This window comes from Thamnophis elegans, chromosome 9 (genome assembly GCF_009769535.1).
Source record: "Thamnophis elegans isolate rThaEle1 chromosome 9, rThaEle1.pri, whole genome shotgun sequence".
Classification (NCBI taxonomy): domain Eukaryota; kingdom Metazoa; phylum Chordata; class Lepidosauria; order Squamata; family Colubridae; genus Thamnophis; species Thamnophis elegans.
Genome location: NC_045549.1, coordinates 68,370,509 through 68,386,984, shown reverse-complemented (window position 1 = coordinate 68,386,984; position 16,476 = coordinate 68,370,509). Strand labels below are relative to the sequence as shown.

The window sequence follows — 16,476 nt, the reverse complement described above, 5'->3', positions numbered from 1 at the left end:
GGGGGGGGGGGATATGACGAATTAAGTCACAGGAAGAGTAACATAACATTTAATTCATTCTTAACAAACTTCAGCAAATCTTTTTTCCCCCCTTCTTTAAAAACAAGCAAGTATTCAATGTGCTAATTTACACACCGTACACGTGACAACATACCTCTTATGATGGGGTTTTTTTTAATTCATTCCTGCAAACTGCTGTTGGGTTGCAGGCTTTTAATTTATTTATTGACTGACAAAACAGGTCATTTGAGCCGTTTGGGTTTTCTGTTGTTTTTTGTATAAAAAAATGACAGCGAAAACTTCTTCAGTCTTCTTATTGCTACGAAACTTTACAGGTGCATCATTTGCAAAATAAAAGGTTTTTAAAAAAAAAAAAAAAAAAAGAGGACTGCATGACCAAGTAACACAGACGAACACCAGAAATATGTAATAACTAGAAGCCTGCGAACTGTAGCAAATGGTTATGGGCGATTTCCTAACTGTCCCCGTTATGTTAAGGTTGCTTGGAAGTAAATCCTACGGAGTTCAGAGAGGCAGACTGTCGTTTATACTGCAGCCTATTTACCTATGCAAGCACACACACTATCTGTAAGGAAAAACTTCTCTCTCCTTCTCCATGCCTAGAGCTCTACGGAGCAGCTGAATGCCCACCAAATTAGACAGCAGACAACTGAACGTAAAGTTTTGCAGGGATTACCGATAGCTACGTATCCCTGCTTGGCCAAGACATCATGTGGAGTTGTAATAAAACCACTGTGAATACATCCCTCCACGCTGCGTGTGAATGCTTCCGAGTTAGCACTCAAAAGAGAGGGCTATAGATGTTTCTCTCTTCCTCTTTTCTCCTCTAGACCCAGAGCCATGCGTGAATTATTATTGAACACATGTTGGAGGGCCCAAACAACATATTGAAGCAGTTGTGCCAATTGCAGCTTCGATGGAAGAAAAACACGTAGATGAGGAGGAGGAGGAAGGAGAGGAGGAGGAGAAAGAGGAGGAGGAGGAGGAGAAAGAGGAGGAGGAGGAGGAGAGGAGGAGGAGGAGAAGAAGAATGGAAACCTATTTTTTGGACACAGAGTTCCACTCAATCCTACAATTACAGTGTTTGAAGGTAAAGAACGACGCAAAGTAGTAGACAATTCTGATATTCCATCATCTACACAGCTTTCGAAAAGTGGAAGTAAAACAGCAAGATCGATCAGTGAAAATGGGTTATTTCATTCTGCAGTGAAAGCCACCTTAAAGCTCTTTGGTCCAAATTGGACTGCATTGCATGAAAAGGACGCTTATTAGCCGCCTTATTTCGAAACCTTGACAAGTGAGAGGCTATCGACTGAATAAAAAGACAGACCTTTCTTAAAATGCAGCTGCGATGCTCGCAACTTAGCTGCTCCCAGGCAGAACAAAGCAAATTCACTGTTTTTTTTTAGGTTATCAAAAAAAACTTGTTTCCAACAACAATTCAAATTAATTATCCGCTCCGTTAACAATGGAAGCATCTGGATTGCAATTAGGATTGATTCACGGGTCACAAGACTAGGCAGGACCTTTTTAAAAAGGGGAGGAGAAAAAGGAAAAAAGGGGGGGGGGGCTTCATCAGACATGTAGTTTCATCATGAGCCTGATGAATTTAATAATATCCCCACCTAGTAGCTATCAGAATTGAACGGGTGCTGTAAAATGGACTGCTGGTTCTCAGCTAGTTCCGTCTTTATTCCGCGATAGCTAGCAGGTTAGCCAGTTGCTTTGTTAAGAGAACAGAGGATGATGGCAAGTTTCATTCTTGGGAAACAAATGCAACATGAGCTTATTTGAGGTTGCTGTTCTAAGAACTGAACAAATACTCCGATGACGTAAAGAAATGCAGCTGATAAAAGAGATAAGACTGACTCAGAAAGTAAAAACTAGGCCACATGAATTCTTCTCAGGGCAACAAGGCTCCGGAGCCTTCCCAAATCTACAACACCTACAAAGACAATTATTCCCCCAATAAATCTGTAAAAGCTAAGGTTAAAAGATGCTGTGAAAAAATATACTAATCCTCCGCGCCCCCTTTCTCCACAATGCTCTCATAGTTGTTACAGGTAAGATTAAAAAGAGTAGAGAAGGTTAAGTTTGTCTGTGTTCTACCAGAGTCCTTCAAAAATGCAAAATACCGAATGGTATTCTGCTCAACAAGGGCTGAACAGAACTAAACAAATCAGCTGGCGAGCCATTTGGAAAGAAGTTAATGCTGAATTATGGCAAAGAAATCCAAAAGTTTGCCAAAACGTCAGTCTGTGAAGGCTGAAAGGCTTACAGCAGTTTTAATCAATTCTGTACTAGACAATTAAGTTCTCTAAGGCTAAGGAAAACCTAGGATGCCATCAGTTTTTGGATCCTCAAAACAGTTGGCTAAAGGTTTAGTAGCCTATTCCACAAAAAGTGCAGCATTATACTCTGTAGAACTCTTAAGCATACACTACACAAGGGTTTCCTGTGTACATCACAACAAGGAACAATGAAACAGGAAAAATATGCAGGCTCCTGGGAGGAGGTTCAAGCAAGTGATAAGGCCACAATAAATCCTTGCCTTTGGTCATTGCAGGGAACAAGATGAGGCAAGGTGGAGATTGGTTATTATTAGGAACCAAAAATTAACAAGCATGTTATTTGGAAAGTATTAAATTGAATGGAAAAAAAATAGCAAGCAGGGAAGTCTGAGTTGGAAATAAAAGACTAATTTTTCGATAGTGGCACCGAATCGATCAACTGTGCTTAGCAGCTGCAGTCTTCAACTAAGCAGCCTTTAATTGGGGAGAAAAATCGAATTGTGCGTGGAAATCGTTCATGTACTTTGCAGACAAAGCTTTATTTTTAAGAAGTTTAACATCGGTTACTGTACTAAGTCTTCCGTCTATGGAACAATGAAGATTTATAATGAATAAAGGATATCCACCTTTTATGACAGGGGAAAAAAATGGGACTAAACTCCGATGATCCTAATTCTTTGCTTGCAAATAAATTTATAATTTATTAATTATGCAAAAGAGGGCAGGATAAAGACAGCACGTGGCAAGCGCCTAACCAAGTACCAAAACGGATGCATCTAAGTGCAAGTCAAAGCCCAATTAATGAATTTCAACACCCACCTACCCTGTTATGGCATTTGAGAATCCGCCAATATGTGATGCAAGATCTACGTAACTAGACTCAGCACGCAACCTTCTGGATCATCTACTTATCCATCGAATCCAAGTCACTAGATTTCTAAAACACATAAGTTTGAGGAGACGCCACTCAACGGAAGCTAAAACTCGTGGGACCCTTGAGGCACGTTTTGGAATTCTTCAGATATTTCTTGCAAACGGCTTCAGTCACTGGAAAATTTTTGAATACCAAGGAATCTTATCCATTGGGGGATTCCAAAATGATACAAGCAATTACACCAATGTTGGAAATTAACTGACTCTCCCATTAATGCACAGGTTTTAAAATACGTTAGTCGTATGGGGCCCATTGGTAGGGCGGCCTCTCTGCTGTTTAAACCTCAATGACTGTAGAAGAACACAATGGTCTAATTTGGTGCTGATTTAACATGCAACTGAGAGACGAATTGAACGTTGCTTTATGTAACTGGGGAGGAAAAAGGGAAGAATAGCCAACATCAGTGCTTTTGCAATCAGAAATTAAGGGGAGGTGGGGGACAATCTCTTTACATGGCAGGAAGGGGAGGGGAGGAATACATGGACATTAGTTCATTAAAATGATGTAACATGGGAGGAGAGCGAGGGTAATTTCTCACAATTCCCAGTATAAAATAAAGCACCCAACAATTTGTGACCCATGTTTGAAGTGAATGCTGACGCCTGCTTATGACAGAAAACATGCAGCCGGATAATGTTATTGGGAGCAGACTAGTTTTTTTTTCTTTTTTCTTAAAAAAAAAAAATTCAAATTATGCACATGCACACATACACGCACACATAACTTACAATTAATAGCAAATTATGTACAGGGGTAACCAAAAAAATAAAATAAAAAATAAAGCCACCTTGACAAAATCCTGAAAACATTTGTTTTTTCTGAGGCATGTATTGATGGCGGAAAGGGAAAGAACAAAATCCTTTTTTTAAAACACTCACGTACATTAAACACAAGGGCAGTTCGAATAACTGCACAAGAGGCCACATTTCTAATGTTAAAAACCTCGGGAATCAACGTTATAAATACATTTTTTTTTTAAAAAAAAAGAGAGAAAGAGAAACACGAAATAAGAACGATGCACAACGATGGGGGGCGGGGGGGGGGGGGGAAGGAAGGAGCTCCGGGGTCAACATACGTTGCAAGTATGTATTGCAGGCAAGGCAGAGGCATTTCTTTTAAAGCTTTTTGCACAAACTTCATATAACTCTTAAAAAAAAATATGCTGGCCTTTACAAGGTTCTACTTGCTGGAAAAAAAAAAAAAAATTCAGAATTCAGTTCATAAAAAGTCACAAGACTTCAGGTTGTTTTTTTTTTTTAAAAAAAATGCGACGGTTCCAGCCACAGACCGCGCAAATATATGGAAGAATATGGTAATTAGATTATACAAGCATGGTCAGGCTTGGGACCCAAATATACTTCAGAGCAAATGCTCAAGAGGAAGAAAAATAATAATAATAATAATAATAATAATAATATAAACTATTTGGTAACAAAAACGTACTATATGTTGTGATACAAAAAGGCATGGTGAAAATGTACCTTTTTCTCTACTAAAGTGTTCCTTGGTCCATAAAAACCATGTTTTGTCCATGTTTTACTAGTTCAATTTGAATCTCAGCCACTTTTGTTTAACTGCAGTCGCGTGTCCATTTTTGAAGAGACAAACTAAAAATAGATATTTTTTTTCCGTAAAGAGGGTTGCTGTCGCCCCCCACCCCCAACGCATTTCATTTTTATTGTGGCTTCGAATTGAGATCAGCACTTGTAGGTGATAAAAGTTCATACAGCGACAAAGAGGGGGGGGGAGTTGTATTATTTTTTTTCTCTTTTTTTTTCTTTTCTTTCTCCTTCCCCCTTGGGGGAAACCACGAAAGTTGTTCGGTTTCAGTCTTTGAAGCACTTGAAAAGTTGTGTGGGGTTTTTTTGTTTTTTTTTTAAAAAGAAGTTCCCGCACATAGAGCGGTGGGTTAGGAAACCACGGTGGCTGTGGACGACGTGACGCTACTGGGGTTTGTGCTGACATTTGTGTACCCCCCCTCACTGTTTGTGTTCGATTCGCTGGCGGCCAGGAGGCTCGAGTTGGCGCGGAGGATGGCCCCGGCGGCACTGCAGTGCGGTCGGGGGCCGGGCTCTGGGGTGTAGGTGAAGGTAAGGCTGGTGGAGTAAATGATGCCGTCGTTGCGCACTAACGTGACCGGAACCTGGACGGGCTGACGGACCCACCGCCATCCTTCCCGGAAGGCAGAGATATCTGGGACGACACACAGCATGCTCTCGGCACATCTAGAAAAAAGCGGAAGGCATTAACTTCCCCCCCAGGAAAAAACATCTGCTGTGACATTTCAAATTCGTATAATATTATTTTATTCATTATTTGATTTTCTTCCATTAGTTTTATTTTTTAGTAGCCGATAACCCGGCATTGCGTGGGTATTTATTTATAGGGGGAAAATATCTGGACCAAATGTAATTTCTAAGGTGGATTTTCCCCCTTACCAGAGGGAGCCTTGGAGTACTGGGAAGCCATTACCATGGCAATTCCACAGCGCTGTACAGTAGAAGCCATTTTACGGCAGTACAGTAGAAGCCGTACGTATGTATGTTTGATGTTTTCATATTCCTGTAAACCACCTTGAGTCACTGTGTGCGAATAGTTAAATATAAATTTAACCGCTGTGGCATTTGCTTAATGAGTGGTGGGGAAAAAAATGAAAAGCTGTAAAATTGGATGCAAAAACCTGCTCACCAACATGACTTACTACCATAATTCCAGGCACAACTGTGATCCTAGGTTGAGGATTACTTGTGTGCAAATTCATGTAATTTTATTATTTTAGTTAGGTAAATGATTGATGAATGTCTTCCCTTTACAGAGTCCCAAGCAAGCATCCAGGAGTTACATCAACATTGCAAAGGTTATACGACACCTGTACATCGTTTTCAGCTTCCACATCCCCAAACCAGACACGCAAATTTGGAGTGAAGTTCTGCCCGGTTAGTTCCAGCATTGCTACATCTCCACCACCATTGAGCTGTGAAAATAAAAGGAAAGATAATGAACTATGTTTATCATGTGAGACAAGCACAAAAATGCAGTGATTCCAGAGAACCCCTATTTCAATTAATGGAGCTTTTTCTTTTGGAGGGGGGGGGGGAGACAGCTGAATCTTCAGAAGGGAAATTTTCATCCTTATTACCAGTTGAATATTTTAAAAGGATATCAGCTTCTATTGGCCGTCCCAGGTAGACCAGTGTTCTGACCGAGGCTTCCCAAGAGCATGAGGCAAACTCCTTGTCCTGACAAAAAACCCTTTTATTAATTGACTGTGAATTCTGCTCATTCACAGCTGGCAAAGTCTTTCAAGGAGGATTTACAGTCACAGACCTTATCTGGCTTGGAGAGCTGCCAGGCTGATATCTGCAAAACTTGGCAAGGAATTTCGGAAAGTCACGAACCAATTAAGCGAACTGATTTTCTCCTGTAAACTCTACTCCCCTTTCGCTCCTCTTTTATTTCCTCTGGGAGGAGCCATTCATCATCCACCTGTGGCCTTACTCCCAAGTCAACCCCTGTCCTTTACCTGTACCCTTCGTCTGGCAACTCTGCGCATTCGCACACTGGGAACAGGCTCCAGTTGTTCGTCTGCCTCCCCAATGTCTGACTCTGAAGGCAGCTGATAACTGGCATACGGCTCTGGCCCCTCTCTGCCTCTGACACAGAGCCCTCATCAGAGCCTTCCCCAGACTCCGGGACTGGCCCATCTTCCTCCCCAACCTCCTCACTGTCCGAATCTTCTGTCAGCTCCACTGGCTGCTGGTGGGCCAAACAACCAGATAGGAAACACAATCAAATGAGCTAGCTGTACTTGTAAAGCTGCAATAATAGAGGGTGGCACAATGGCTCAGCGGTTAAGACGCTGGGATTGTCAGCTGGAAAGGTGGCAGTCTAGGTTTGAGACCTGAGCACCACACGACGGGTGAGCTCCCGTCCTCGCCACAGCTCTGCAAACCCAGCAGTTTGAAAGCAGGCAAATGCGAGCAGATAAATAGGTACCACTTTGGTGGGAAGGTAACAGCGCTTTGCGACATCATGCTGGCCACATGACTGTGGAAATCTCTTCAGACGGCGCTTGCTCAATAGCCTGGAAACGGAGATGAGCGCCACCTCTGAGAGTCGGCAACAACTAGTAGAGTAAAATCACAGGGACTCACCTTTTACTTTTACATCAATAGAATGTTGTTAAGTCACAAATCGCCTGCTATCTTTTTCACAGCTTGAGTAGTTGCGATTTCTTTTCTGAGTCCCTTTCTCTGCCCATTATTAGCTGAAGGCTATGCCCTCTCTTATTTGATTGTTTCCTAGCCAGCATCTCTTCCCTTATCCACCCTTCACTTCCAGATCACTCTCATGTACTATTATATCTTTGAAACAAGAAATAAGACTATTTCTTTCTTAAACTGAAAGAAAGACTGCAATACCCAAATAAAATTTGCAAAAGACAGAGAAAACTTCATGTTTAACAAATACAAACACCGTGCCATAGATTTGGTTCTCCTGGGTCTACTTCTAGATTCATAAAGATGCAAGTTTCAACAAATGTTTTCAAAATTCAGGTGACAACCAACCAACCAAATAAATGGCTAATTCTCTGTAATCTCTATTATACACCATGATCAAGCAGGAATAGCTACAAAGAAAATTCTGGCTTACCTGAAGACTTTCTACAACAGGCACAGGTGTTACAGGAGCATGGACGGGTCCCATGCCCTCATAAAATGTATATTCTGCTTTATCTGTGCTAATGATTGTCCACGAAGCTCCATCATTAATCATCTCTTTATTTGGTTCTTTGGGGCAAGGAGTGGCCTTTAAAAAATAATTGCCAGACACTTGAGAGCGCATAAATAAGGCAACAACAGAGGCTTTCAATAAGACATCAGGTCCAAAATGCAGACCATAGCTCTATATGTTTTCTTCAGACTTGCCCTTTTCTGAACAATTGTTCTTAGTTCCCTCCTATCAAAACCCAGCAACTTCCTTTTCAAGACTACCCTTTGCCCAACTTGCAGTTTCAACTGCAATGCTAAATTATATGGCAGGAAACAAGGAGGAGTGGTCCTCTCTCACATTAAGGTGCTTCTGCAAGTAAAGTATGCAGTACTTTGTTGTTAGATGCCAAGTCATGACCAACCCATTGCGACCCCAAGGACAATGTTCCTCCAGGCCTTCCTGTCCTCTTATCATCCTCTGGAGTCCTTGCGCCTACTGCTTCAGTGACTCCATCCAGCCACCTCATTCTCTGCCGTCCTATTCTTCTCTTGCCCTCAATCTTTCCCAGCATGAGGCTCTTCTCCAGTAAGTCCTTCCTTCTCATTAGGTGGCCAAAGTATTTGAGTTTCCTCTTCAGGATCTGGCCTTCTAAAGAGCAGTCAGGGTTGGTCTCCTCTAGGACTGACCGCTTTGATAGGCTTGCAGTTCAAGGAACTCGCAGGAGTCTTCTCCAGCATCAGAGTTCAAAGGCCTCTATGCTCCTACTTTCATTGCAACTGGAAAACCATAGCCTTGATTATATGCACTTTTGTTGGCAGAGTGATGCCTCTGTTTTTAGTATGCTGTCTAGATTTGCCATAGCTTTCCTCCCCAGGAGCAAGCATCTTTTAATTTCTTGGCTGCAGTCCCCATCTGCGGTGATCTTGGAGCCAGGAAAATAAAATCTGTTACAACCTCTGATTCTTCCCCATCTATTTGCCATTCAGTATTACAGTCTTACAAATATAAACCCTATTGCCATGTCATGCCATTTTAAGTTATCAAAAGGTTTGGAGTAGGTGCTATAGTCCTCATGGCCCTAATTTTTAGACATGCCCACTGTCTAAAATATCACAAAATAACATAGACTATAGTGGTATATGAAACAACTTACTTGGAATTGGATAATTCTCTCTTGGGAAAGGCACAAGTACATTCGTTCAGTATCTTTAAGGTAGAACGCACACTTATGGAGCTGGGATACTGGATCATCTGCGTCTAGTTAAAGCGGTTTGTTTGTCCACTTTCCGTATTATCTGTCAATAAATACAGTTCAATATTTAGAAAGTTTTTTTTTTAAAAAAAAAACATCACCAATAGCATGAATGTATCATTTTGGATGGCTGTTTCCTCATGTATTATCAGTTGGCAATGGATTTCAAAACTGTTGCTAAGGAAGTGTGGTTATTTATTTATTGTTATTGTTATTATTTATTCATTAAAATGAAACTCGGTCAACTGAACATTTAAAAATGTATCACAAATATCACTGACTGGCGCTGATGGTTGATACAGGTTGCTGCCAGCATCCTAGGTATCAACCAAGTACATTCTTAAAATGAACGATGTTCCGAGTAGCACAGTTTTTTGCAGCTCCACTGATGTTATTGCAGGAAGCTGCAATTTCTTGATATTTTGTAAATTCTTGGACATGGTACCAAGTGCCCTGATGACAATGGATATCACTGTCACATGTTTAATCCATAATTGCGTAGTTTCAATGGTCAGATCACAATATTTCGTGATTTTGTCCAGTTCTTTTTCTTCAACTCTCGCATCTCCTGGTACAGCAATATCAATAAATTGTACGCTTCAGTTTTCAACAACTGTGGTATCTGGGGTGTTGTGTTCCAAATGAAAGTCCCCCTTCTCATTTTCGACAACTTTTTCCACTTTATGTTCCCATGGCTTTTTAGATACAGGTAAGTTGTATTTTTTACATAATGACCACTGGATTAATTTAGCAATTCTGTCATGTCTAGCTTTGTAATCAATTTGCACAATTTTGCTGTACTCACATAGGAAATGTGAAACAGCTTCAACTTTGTCATTGCAAAGTTCACAGTTTGGATTGTAATAATAATAATAACAACAACAACAATTTTTGAATGTTTTTTTTTAATTTGAATAAATTTTGAATGCATTTTTAAATGTTCAGTTGACTGAGATCCATGTTTAATGAATAAAATATATATTATAATAATTGTTATTATTATTAATGTATAGGTGATGTCATATTAGACAGGGATTATAAAGCTATTGCAGAATAGTAGTTTTGCTGCCTGTTTGCCAACTCTGATGGGCACATGCTTATGCGCTTCCCAAGATACCCCACAGGAGGGCAAGCTGGCTTCACACCAGAAAGAAAGCAATAGCAGTAGACTTATATACCGCTTCATAGGCCTTTCAGGCCTCTCTAAGCGGTTTACAGAGAGTCAGCAATTGCCCCCAACAATCTGGGTCCTCATTTTAACCCACCTCGGAAGGAGGAAGGCTGAGTCAACCCTGAGCCGGTGAGATTTGAACCGCTGACCTGCTGATCTAGCAGTAGCCTGCAGTGCTGCATTTAACCACTGCGCCACCTTGGCTCAGTGAAAGACAAGTGGTTCTTTTTGCAGCAGCATCCGAGGCTCCCCTTCTTTCCCTCGGAGCCGCCTCTCAAATGGGCGTTACAACTGGGAAGGTTCAGAAACCGGCAGGAATCTGACTGCCTGCACAGAGCACCAACTTGTATCCCCACCGAATTGATACCTATTTATCTACTCACACGGAACACGCTTAAACTGCAAGGTGGGTAGAAGCTGAGGCAAGTGACGGGAGCTCACCCAGCCATGAGGTTCACAACAACCAAAATAAATATAAATATGCTGTGTACAATAAAAAATGAAATGAAATAAAATACACACGTGGCTGGAGAATTATAAAAACGCAAACAAGAAATGGACTCTCTCTCACAACTGGAATCTAGGTTTTGAGACGGGACCAGGTTTTCAAAGCTTAATAAAAACCAGCAGGATGTGGGTTGTGGGCCAAACTAATCTCAAGAGGGATAATGTTGCAAGAGTGGGTAGCACAGTATTATCCTCAAACACTATTCCAAAAATCTACATTTTAACAAATGGCACCGCCTGCTGCCAATTACCTCCAAAAGACCCATTAGATCACACAGGGTGGCCTCCTCCGGGTTCCGTCTACTAGCCAATGCCACCTGGCTACTACCTGTGGCAGCTCCGGCTCTCTGGAACGAACTCCCCACAGGGATTCGGACCCTCACCTCTCTCCAGGCCTTCCGAAAAGCCGTCAAAACCTGGCTTTTGCCGGCAGGCCTGGGATTGATGAGTTCCCTCCCCTCTCGACTTGTGTGGTTGCATGATTCTTGCTTATTTTAATTATCTGTATTCTGTGCTATGTTCCCCTTTTACCCTTTTGAGTTGTTCGCACCCTGAGTCCCTCCCGGAGAAGGGCGGCATACAAATAATAAAATTCAATCAATTCAATTTTTAAAAAATAATAATTCAGGACCATATACACTGAAAATGTAAATGTACCAATCTTGGGAGCGCCATGCCAGTAACCGAACAAACAAGTTTGACCGTCTGGCCATAATGGATATAGCCATCTCGGACTGTGAATTCCTCTCCTTCGGATTCATCATCGTCCACTGAAAAGGAAAGAAGAGGTATATCAGCACGCCAGGCAAACTTGAATCCGTTTCCAAAAAACATAATGCTACTTGTTTCCCAAACTCAGGAAAGATTACGCAAAAACACAGAAGGGGCTTCACTTTTACTCACAGAGATGAATGTAAAATGCTCCCCATTGTTGTGAGCTGGCATGAAAGTTCCCTCCTTCTACGTGCAAATATCTGGTGCTAACTGTTTGGGACCGAAGTCTATTAAACAGTGCCACTTTTGTCCCTGATGCGATGCATACTGCAGGAGAAAAACAAAAACAGAGCCTTTATACCAGCTTTAGCCTTAGACAGGAAAGAAGTGCTGGCAGTGAAATGAGTACTTCTACTAATCTGAAAATGCAAGTTTCTTCCAGCTATTTACACCCAGCTGAGGATATGCATCTTTTCTTTGGTTGTTTTTATAAAAGGGAATCTCCCATCCTAGTCAGTCAATAAATAAAAATATAAAAATAGAATAAACTAGTCTAGAATGGTATCCTTTTAGCTGTTTATCTTTAGAGCCTGTTTTACATGGGTCTTGAGTAGAAGTAGCGCTCAGCCTTATATACTACTTCACAGTGCTTTTACAGCCCTCTCTAAGTGGTTTACAGAGTCAGCCTCTTGCCCCAACAATCTGGCTCCTCATTTGACCAACCTCAGAAGGATGGAAGGCTGAGTCAACCTTGAACCTGGTGAGATTCGATCTGCCAAATTGCAGGCAGCCAGCAGAAGTAGCCTGCAATACTGCGTTCTAACCATTGCGGCACTGCAGCTCAAGCATTCTTTAGAACAGAGGTATCCAATCTTCACAACTATAAAACTTACGCTTCAATTCCCAGAATTCTTCCAGAAGTCCCCTGTTGTGGGATTTCAACTTCAAGAATTCCCTGCACTGGCTGGGGAATTCTCAGAGTTGAAGTTGACAAGTCTTAAAAAGTTGATAAAGTTGGACAACCCTGTTTTGAAATATTGTTATCTCTTTGATCAGGTACCGTATTTTTCGGAGTATAAGACGCTCCGGACTATAAGACGCACCTACCTTTTTGGGGGAGGAAAGCAAGAAAAAAAATCTTCCTTTGCTTCCCAGCATCTATCTCTATTCACCTGGCCCATTCACCGCAGCCTGTTTGCCACAGCAGCCCATTTACCATGGCCCATTTGCTGCCGCGGCCTGTTTCCTGCCACCCATTAGCCGCCATGGCCTGTTCACCGCTGGCGCAACCCATTCGGCACAGCCCATTTGCCATTGCCTAGAACCGGCCGAAAATTCGACACGCGAAGGATGAAGGACGGGGGCCGGCTGGCCTTCAGCAACATTCAGTGTTTTAAGACGCGCCACAATTTTCACCCACTAAGTGCATCTTATACTCCGAAAAGTACGGTAATCTCCAAAATACAACGCACATAATTGTTGCCCCCTTGTCTGTCCAATTACTGAGAATGTTGGAAGCTGAAATCAAAAACTTTCTTTGTTGCAATGCCTGGAAGTTATTTGATAATGGATTGCTCTACCAAAGGCCACAGTCTTACGAGATGAATGGGAAACTCACAAACTCACAGCACATATGCGAAACATGGACCACAGTCAATGAAGCTCGCCTGCCAATACTTACAGTCTGCATTTTTAGCGATTGTTTCTTTTTTGAAGGCTTGGAGATGACTTTGATCCGTTTACTAAGGAAAACACCGATATCGTCACTATTGCCATAGAACATTTTTACAGATAACATGAAGTGCTTTCGCTTGTCAGAGTCTGATATGTACAAGGTTTTAGCTGTGCAATAGTTCTGTGGATAAAGAGAGACAGTAGTTTAGTATTTTCAAATGAAGTGCCGTTAAAGGTAATTATGCATAGATCGGAGGTTTTTAGTACCATGTTTCCCCAAATGTAAGAGAGGATATTATTTTCTTTTGACCCTCAAAATAAGCACTTGGCCTTATTTTCGGGGAGGTCTTATTATTTTTGAGGTGCAGGAGGTGGCGGTTGTGGTCACCTTATGGCTGCTGCTGTGTTGCAATATTTTCGGGGAGGGCTGAATTTAGGGGAGGGCTTATTTCAGCGCATGCGCTCAAAAGCCCAAGTGGGCTTATTATTTGGGGAGGTCTTATTTTCGGGAAATATTTTAAAATTCAAACGGTATATGGCTCCAGTTTATTGAATTTCAGCAAAAAAGGTTAGCAGCATGGTGAGAATTGCAAGTATATGTGTGTTCCCGACTTCACAAAAAGAAAATGAATGAGTTGGATCAGCATCAAGTATTTGTAAAATAAATAAGTAGCTGGTACACATATTCCTGCTTTCTTTTTTTCCTACAAAAGGGAAAATTAAATGGAAATATATTGCTTTTTCTGTCATTTAAACCCAAAGCTTTAGTTGATTTCTTCCAAATAAGACCGGATTGTACCATCCAAACATGACAACATGTTCAGCTTGCTTGGGAACAATCAGAGAGGATGTAGAACTTAACTTCCCTTCCCCCTCTTTTCTTTCCTTTTCTTTCCCCCTTTCCCCTTTCCTTCTTATAATTGTGTTGTGATTAATTTAATCATTATCATCTTCTTCACCTAACGACCCATAATCCCTTGAGAGGTGGAGTCTGGGCAACTGAATGGAGCTAGCAGAGTGTTTTAATGGCCGGATGCCTGTCCTGTCGCCAATGCGGAGTTTTGTTCAGCAGATATATTCTTATTGTGCCCAGAGAGAGAGAGATACCTAAGGATTGAAGTCACAGATAATGAGGCGAGAGCGCCACCTCTAGGCCACTGCACCACTCTGTGTCATAAATCTTGTTGCGTTGTATTAATACAGTAATGTTGATATAATTCATTACATTCTTTAGGCATCTTTATACAATTCACTCTGCGTGAAACAAAAGCAAATATTCTCCGTGTGGTATAAATCATTTGTTCATTATAAACTAGGATAAAACAATAATGCTGCCTTATTATGACATGGTAACATTATTATGACTGTGTGTTCTAGTCCTGCTTTAGGTATGAAAACCAGCTAGATGACTTTGGGCTAATCATTCGCTCTCAATCCCTCATCTCACAAGTGGTCAGGAGAACAGGAGGGAGGGAGGAATATTAGGGATGTTCAACACCCTGAGTTATTATAAACACAATAAAGGTGGGGATTAAATAAAAATAACATCCCCATGAAGTTACTGGACCAATTCGTTATTGTCAGTGATGAAATCATGAAGTCATATTAGATCAAGAATTCTCTCTATCATGTAATGCTTAGTAATCCCTGCAATAGAAGGAACAGTCTCTCGCCATGAAACTATTTTATCTTTTCATTTTCTCTGATAAACAGGCGATTTCATTTTGCTGAGAGAAACAAAGCCAGCAATGTCAGAAGATGTTTTCAAACAGGATATTTAGTAATCTAACTCCCTTTCAGTGAGTAAAAGCAAGGAAAGTAGTATTTTCTTTTATTAGCCAGAATGTTTCCACATTTATCAGCATCACTATGACATGAATTTTGTTCAACAAAGAAAGTTCAGCATATAGGTACAGGTAATCCTCGTTTACTGACTACCCTCAGACAATGACTATTTGCAGCTCAATGGTGGTGAAAAAGTAAACTCTACCCAATGTCCATATTTATAACCTTGGCAATGCTCTCTCTCTGGCACATATTCACCTACAATCAGTTAATACACCCGGTCCTGTTTTAATCTATTTATCCCAAATTGCCAAAACAAGCTATCACTTTCCGAGCTGCTTTTCCCACAGCACAAAGTGCCAAATGCAAGTTAACAAACTCAGCTCGTAACCTTCATTAGCCGATTAGAGCCCTCCAGCTGATAAACTTTGCCTGACACTGACAAGACCCTAATCAGTTTCATGATTGTCTGCCCATAAGTAGTTCACAGGCATCCTGCCAGGAAAACATCTGGCACTACTTCGTTCCTTTGATGTGTGTTGGATGCTAATGTGTACACATTAGAGTGTGCAGAAATGAATAGACTAACATTGGCAATTAAGGAGAAAGAACAAATTGACGATTATATGATATGGGAAATGTTTATCAATGGTTGGAGAATAAAAAAGGAAATTGGAAATAAAAGAAGGTAAAAAGAAGAATAAAAATATATTGAGATAGAGATAGGAATAAAATGACAATTGTTAGTATGAGTATTGTGATAATAACTATGTTTAACCTTATTGTATTGTATTTTTATTAGAAGATTTGTTAAGAGGGAAATGAAGAGCTTTACAATGTTTAACTGTAAATAATTCCATAAATTATAATTTATGGAAGAATGTTGCACGTAAATATTTCTACCCAGACATCACACTCTTATGGAAAGATGGACTGTTTATATTTTTAAAGTGGAAAATAAATTAAAAACTTAATAAGATTTGTCCTTTTACCCGGTTTTCTTGTGAGTCGAGCTTTAAAACCATCCCCACCATTTGGGCTCACCCAGATGTTTGGAGCGATATCCTGAGCTGTGGTAGGGCAGTGGTTAGAATGCAACATTGCAGGCAAACTCTGCAAACTGCCAGCAGTTCGATTCTTCACTCAAAGAAGGTTGACTCTCAGCCTTCCATCCTTCTGAGGTGGGTAAAATGAGGACTCAGATTGTTGCCGGGGGGGGGGGGGGAATATGCTGACTCTGTAAACCGTTACATAGAGATGTAAAGCAGTATATAAGCCTAAGTGTTATTGCTATCCTCCTGAGGATGCAAAGCAAAGGAAAGATGTAAAATCATAAGGGCAGTTGTGACTGTGTGATTTTTCACTCAGCAACCACTCTGCTTAAAGATTGAGATGCCGGTACAATTGCAGTCAC

General features: G+C 41.0%; 1 protein-coding gene across 1 annotated transcript in view; it reads right to left on the bottom strand.

Moving 5' to 3' along the window:
• Positions 1-16,476, bottom strand: part of RBPJ (recombination signal binding protein for immunoglobulin kappa J region) — a 41,741-nt gene continuing 25,265 nt past the window's right edge. The window contains 9 exon segments of the mRNA XM_032223839.1: positions 1-5,471; positions 6,116-6,126; positions 6,128-6,220; positions 7,900-8,055; positions 9,113-9,220; positions 9,222-9,254; positions 11,547-11,659; positions 11,793-11,930; positions 13,281-13,458. Of these exon segments, the coding sequence (XP_032079730.1) occupies positions 5,156-5,471; positions 6,116-6,126; positions 6,128-6,220; positions 7,900-8,055; positions 9,113-9,220; positions 9,222-9,254; positions 11,547-11,659; positions 11,793-11,930; positions 13,281-13,458 (1,146 nt within the window). The 3' untranslated portion in view covers positions 1-5,155.